We start from the raw sequence: 6813 nt of genomic DNA, 5'->3' as shown, positions 1-6813 counted from the left end.
CCCCCCATCCCATCCCCTGCCATAATTTGTGATCAGATAAGGCAAAGGTAAGTCCCGCCCACACCGGGGACAGCAGCAACATACAGAACGTCACAGACAGCCCTGAATCTTCAGGAACCTTCTCTGGGGGCAGCATTGAAAGGAATGCATACAATCAGTCAGATCTACAATGTGGTCATACTGTTCTAATTTATTTGACTTGCTTATCTGGAAAACCTTTATAAATACATTGTTTAAGAGGACATTAAATTATTTTCTTGCTTTGAAAAAATAACGTTTTTCACATTTTTAAAACTTGTTAGTATACTTTGAGAAAAGGAGGTGCGTTAATGGTGTGACAGTTGAGTTTGCAGTGTCCATGGACAAGTTGCATTTACAGGAACCTGGTTGTCTGCCTACAATCTGCCTCTACAAGCAGAGCTCCTTGCAATAACATTTAAACTTACACGTCCCCTAGTCACTCCACTTGTAGAGTAAGAGGTACTTATTTTTCAAGTATTACACTGTAAAAGGTCATCACTTTTTGTGTGCTAATTTTGCATATTAAGCCTCTGAGATCAAAATATTTGTGAAAAACCATGCCTGATCAGTACATTTCTTTATAGCGAAATGTTCCCACTTTTTTTTTTAAAGAATGCAGAAAAATATTGATTTGCTCAGAAGGGAGCACGCTGGAAAAGGCTGTTTAAAATCCCGAAGAAGGGGCGTTTCTTTCTTTTGGTGAAAGTTACTACAAAAGCTATCCAGTCCGTTGTCTTCAGCTGGATTTAATAGTCTGTTCAAAATGGTGGCCAGGAAATCTTTAGAAAATCGGAGGGGTATGCTCCTTTATAGCTTAAAAGGAATTCCATTAACCGTAGAAATTCTTATCAAATTTCTGCTTTGGTTCTTCAGAAGAAATGCTCATATAACTTCTATATAAAGAGACAGAAAAAAGAAAAAGGTTAGGATGACATTTATTGGAAAATCTTTTTAAAAAATTCATTTGTCCGTTTTTATTGGAAAGGCAGATTTACAGAGAGAAGAAGAAATAGAGAGAAAGATCTTTCATCCGCTGGTTAATTCCCCAAGCAGTTCTAACAGCTGGAGCTGAGCTGACCTGAAGCCAGGAGCCAGGAGCCTCTTCTGGATCTCCCATGTGGGTGCAGAGTCCCAAGGCCTCGGGCCATCCCACACTGCTCTCCCAGGCCATAAGCAGGGAGCCAGATGGGAAATGGAGCAACTGGGATACGAACTAGCACCCAAATGAGATCCCAGTGCATGCAAGGTGAGGACCCCAGCCACTAGGCTACTGCACAGGACCCATATCTGAGAATCTTAAAGAATACCTATGATTGACTGGATTTGAACTATAATACTGCAACAAGATGGAGGAATCTACCATGGGGAGAGGGCATGGGGAGGAGTTGGGGGAATTCCAGAGCCTATGAAACTGTGTCACAAAATGAAATTTAAAAAAAGAAAAAAAAGAGATCTTTCTCTCTGTCTTTCCTCCTCTTTGTATATCTGATTTTGCAATAAAAATAAAAATAAAATAATTTTTTACAATTAAAAAAAACCCTATGATGGTATCTTTCCCGTCTAACATTTCGTCACACTGTTTTGTACCTCGTCTTGTATGATAATGGGCAGTCGGTAGTCTTAGGACTTGGTTAGTTATCCACTTCAGTGAATTCCACTCCCGACTTGAAAATGCCTATTTTTACTTCAACCTAGGCTATATCACTTACTTATTTTCTAAACTGTGTACTTCCGCTGTACTGTCCTCACAGGTTAGGGACTCACACATTTATTTTGTCATGTGCCCTCCGTATTTGAGGAGTAGGGGCTCAAACTCACATGGGAGGTTAAATAAATACTGGTAAATGGTCATGATGATTGCTCCAAGAACTCATAAACCAGACAGGACCACAGACATCGGATTCTGACGGGGACAGGGGGCATGGACGATCAGTGAGAATGGAATGACAGACAACTCAGTCGGTGACTGAAGGCCTGGCAAGTGGAGCCAAAAATCATCCCCTGGAAGTTGCTCCTGTCCCTCACAATCTGTGACATGACAAAGTAGGAAGCTGTATCAAGGTGATCCTCTCAACACAGCACCAATCAGATGGCTCCCAAACATTAAGGACCAAGAAGTCAGGCTGGGGCGGGGATACAGGGGACCCCGCAACCTCCCTTCACAGCCTGCCAAAGGAAAGCCTAGCCATAGGGCTAGGACAGTCAAGGAGGAGATTGCCGGCCTCACTGGGGTGGTCAGGGGGCCATCAGGGCGTTTTCATCTCATTGAAGGTTTATTTGTTGTAGGTTTGCAGGGGCAACCTCAACGGCAAACTGGGTTGACCATAAGTAATTCTAGAGCGACCCCTGTTTTAGAATATGGCAAGTTTTGTTCTTCATCGTTTATACAGATGCTGGTCAGTACATGAAAGCCAGCTGCTGGGAAGAGAAACAGAACATTCAAATATGTTTGAGAAGACAGGGAGCTGGGACAGGGAGCTGGGATGCTCCCATTTAATTCCCAATACTGATGGATTACACCGTTGGGGCTCTGCAAAACTGTTCTTCCTGCACCAAGACGTCAGGTCAAGTGCCAGTCCCCAGACAGCAGCTAAGACTCAACAAACAGTTTCAACAGTGAGCAGGAGAGGTCTTAAAAAAGTTTGCGGAAAAAATATACATAGATTTCATTTTTTGTGTGTGTGGTGGTAAGAATAAGCTTACCTTGTAATCCCACTTTCCATGAACTTTTAAAGTACAGTCACGTGACCAACGGTGCTAAACATAATTGAGAGCCACATGGTAAGAGTACAAGCAGACTCAAGCCTGAAGACCTAGAAGGTTGGGAAAACCCAAGCTTCCTCTCCAGCAGCTGGGCCTGCTGGGCTCTGAGCTGGGAGGTGAACTATGTCCTCAGGGTGAGTGTTCTGGGGCAGTGCGTGCTGATCCATGGGGTGCCAGGCATACCAGGAGAACCAGATGGGCACTGGGAATTGGTCAACCCAACCCAAACCAAACTTTTTCATTCTCGTTGATGCTTCCCTGGCCCTTGGAATAAAATCACGTGGCTATGGTCACATGACCGGGGTTTGGCCACCCTTCTTGGGCATTGCATGTTCCTGAGGCAGCCACGAGGGAGCAGGAGGCAAGCTTACCTGCGGGCTGTTGTGTTTGAACTCCATCTACCTGAGGCAGGGACCCAAGTGTCCCTTCATCATCAAAGGCCAATATGGGTTTCAAAGGGATTTCTGGGTTCTCACTGTTGGTGACCTCTAGTCTGGATGGTTTTGATCCAATGGGCAAGTTTATAATTTCTTCGAAATTTTCATTCTGAATCAAGACTCCATTCTCATTTGGTTGTTTTTCCAAATTGGGAGTGCTAGGGAATTGAAGAAATCAAAATTGAAATGAGTTAGCGTTACAATTGGAAGACATTTTTGGTACAACCAGAAATCGTCTTATCCTGACTGTGTTCACAACTTTACAATAAAACAGAAGAAAACTTTAAAAGTACAAAGCTGTACTTTAAATTCTTACAAATCTGTAATGCAACAGAACAAATGATCTCCTGGAACAAATCGTCATCAATGAGGGATACCACACACTGCTCTCTGCCGCAGTTACCGTCACGTGCGTCTGTCCAATAAACACCAGCCCATGGGGAGACCTTTGCTTCCACGATGGAAGGACTGTAACAGGGGGCACGCAGGAGCAAACAGCTTGCACCAAGTCACACAGCTACGGAGCGACAGCCAAGTCTATAGACACGATCTCTTGACCTCTGATCCTGTGGTTTTCTCACTAGGCCACTGTCTGCCTACTCAAATTCTAGCCCTCTCTGGAGAGCCCTGGCTTCCAAAGTCACCTGTACAATTTTGTACGTGAACTGTTCAAGTCCTTTAGGTTAACTTTGTCCTATCTTGATCTTTATTGCAGTACATCATGTTTAATAATTTTGGCACAAAACTACTGAGATGCATGCATAATATCCGCATGATCTACACTCTCCATGAGCCTTATGAAGACTCCTACCATGCATACAGTTCAGTTTTTTGCACCAATATAAACTTATCTGTTAATTTCATTTTCCATGAACTTTTTCATACTTTGGATTGATTTTTGAGGAATGCTGAACCGGGTTATTAGACTCTTAATTTTTCTTAAAGTTTATTTACTTTAAAAATTTTGAAAAGCAAAGAAACAAATTTATAGAGAAAGAGACAGAGATGGAGAAATTCACTTTTCAAATGTTTGCAACAGCTGAAGACAGGAGCCAGGATCTTTAGCCAGGTCTCCTATGTAGGTAGAAGGCACCTAAGCATGTGAGCTATCACCTGCTGTCTTCTAGGCACATTAACATTAAGCCAGATTGAGAACAGAAGTGGAGGGTGTAATGCAATGGCTCAATTGGCTAATCCTCCCATTGCAAGCACTGATATCCCATATGGGTGCTGGTTCATATCCCAACTGCTCCACCTCCCATCCAGCTCCCTGCTAGTAGTCTGGGAAAGCAGTTGATGATAGCCCAAAGGCTTGTGACTCTGCACCTATGTGGTAGACCCAGAAGAAGTTCCTGGCTTTGGATTAGCTTGGTTTCAGTGTGGCAGTCATTTGGGGAATGAACCAGTGGATGGAAGATCTTTCACTTCATCTCTCCTCTCTGTAAATCTTTTTCTAATAAAAATAAATCAATCTTATTTATTTATTATTATTACAAAGTCAGATATACAGAGAGGAGAGACAGAAAGATCTTCCATCTGATGATTCACTCCCCAAGTGATTGCAACGGCCCGTGCTACGCTGATGTGAAGCCAGGGGCCAGGAATTTCCTCCAGGTCTCCCATGCGGCTACATGGTCCCAAGGCTTTGGGCCGTCCTTGACTGCCTTCCCAGGCCACATTCAGGGAGCTGAATGGGAAGTGGGGCTGCCGAGATTAGAACTGGCACCCATATGGGATCCCGGCATGTGCAAGGTGAGGACTTTAGCTGCTGGGCCACCTCGCCAGGCCTAATTTTTTTTTTTTTTAAAGATTTTATTGTTATTGGAAAGCCGGATATACAGAGAGGAGGAGAGACAGAGAGGAAGATCTTCCATCCGATGTTTCACTCCCTAAGTGAGCCGCAACGGGCTGGTACGCGCCAATCCGATGCCGGGACCAGGAACCTCTTCCGGGTCTCCCACGCGGGTGCAGGGTCCCAAATCTTTGGGCAGTCCTCGACTGCTTTCCCAGGCCACAAGCAGGGAGCTGGATGGGAAGTGGAGCTGCCGGGATTAGAACCGGCACCCATATGGGATCCCGGGGCTTTCAAGGCGAGGACTTTAGCCGCTAGGCCACGCCGCCGGGCCCAGGCCTAATTTTGTTTTTTAAGATCTATTTAGTTTTATTGCAAAGGCAGATATACCGAGAGGAGGAGAGACAGAGAAGATCTTCCGTCTGCTGGTTCACTCCCCAAGTGACCGCAATGGCTGAAGCTGAGCCAATCCAAAGCCAGGAGCCAGGAGCTCTTCTGGGTCTCCCATGTGGGTGCAGGGTCCCAAACGCATTGGGCCATCCTCTACTTCTTTTCTAGGACACAAGCAGGGGCTGGATGGGAAGCAGGGCTGCCGGGATTAGAACTGGTGCCCCTATGGGATCTTGGTGCATTCAAGACAAGGACTTTAGCTGCTGGCACAGTGCCGGGCCCAAAAATAAATTAATCTTAAAAAAATAAAAAACAGGTCCCGGCGGCGGAGTGGCCTAGCGGCTAAGGTCCTCGCCTTGAATGCCCCGGGATCCCATATGGGCGCCGGTTCTAATCCCGGCAGCTCCACTTCCCATCCAGCTCCCTGCTTGTGGCCTGGGAAAGCAGTCGAGGACAACCCAAAGCTTTGGGACCCTGCACCCGCGTGGGAGACCTGGAAGAGGTTCCTGGTTCCTGGCATCGGATCGGCGCAGCACCAGCCATTGTGGTCACTTGGGGAGTGATTCATCGGACGGAAGATCTTCCTCTCTGTCTCTCCTCCTCTCTGTATATCTGACTTTGTAATCAAATAAATAAATCTTTAAAAAAAATAAAAATAAAAAACAGGAGTGGGACTTGAACCTAGGCACAGTAATAGGGGACACAGGCAAACTCATATAGAGCCTTAAGCCCACAGTCATACGTTCATGTTACCCATTGGCTGAAAACTTCAATTATGGTACTTAGGAGGTAGGCCTAGTGGCAGGGTGTTAGCTCACTGGGAGTGTCATTGGGGGCTAGTTCTCACAGAGAAGGTTACTTAGCCCAAACGGGGCCCAGCCTCTTTCTCTGCTTCCAGGCCCACCCTGTGACACTTAAGTCTGCAAGTGCCAAGAACACTGCCCAGAACAGATGTTAAATCCATGGGGCCACCCTGTCTTGAACTTGATCCTGCGAAACTGTGAGCTGACACAATCCTTTCATTAGTACCTTGTCTCAAGTGTTTAGTTATAGTCAAAAAAAGCTAACACACAGCACAGAAGCAGACACGGGGGAATCACAGATGCCAGAGAGTTCCCTCAGTAGTGAGGTTAGGAGCAGGGTTGGGGTAATTTTGACATAGGGTTTCTCTGTGACAAAGGGCCCTTTGTCCCAGTGCTAGGAACAGCAGTTTGGAGGACACAGTGCTTCTGAGGCGCTGAGGGACAGTTTGCTGACCCATCTCTGTGGGGACGGGAAGAGGTGCTATCCTAGAGAGACCCTGCAGGAGGGAAGGTCAGCTGCCCAGCCCATGTGTAGAAGCTGGGAAGACTTCTAAAGGGGGCACACACATGGGGCCTTTATTTAAGAAGGTGGGTGAGGAAGAGAGAG

The 6813-nt window shown here is 45.9% G+C and overlaps 1 protein-coding gene across 4 annotated transcripts in view; it reads right to left on the bottom strand.

Annotated features, from left to right (window-relative positions):
• Positions 1 to 856: 856 nt before the first annotated feature.
• Positions 857 to 6813, bottom strand: part of MAP7 (microtubule associated protein 7) — a 169183-nt gene continuing 163226 nt past the window's right edge. For all 4 annotated transcript variants that reach the window (XM_058671547.1, XM_058671491.1, XM_058671394.1 and 1 more), the window contains 2 exons: positions 3156 to 3379; positions 857 to 914 (listed from right to left, as the gene is read on the bottom strand). In XM_058671547.1, coding sequence (XP_058527530.1) covers positions 904 to 914; positions 3156 to 3379 — 235 coding nt within the window. In that variant the 3' untranslated portion in view covers positions 857 to 903. The remainder of the gene's footprint in view (positions 915 to 3155; positions 3380 to 6813) is intronic.

This window comes from Ochotona princeps, chromosome 1, assembly GCF_030435755.1.
Source record: "Ochotona princeps isolate mOchPri1 chromosome 1, mOchPri1.hap1, whole genome shotgun sequence".
Classification (NCBI taxonomy): domain Eukaryota; kingdom Metazoa; phylum Chordata; class Mammalia; order Lagomorpha; family Ochotonidae; genus Ochotona; species Ochotona princeps.
This window is presented reverse-complemented; position numbering and strand designations above follow the sequence as displayed.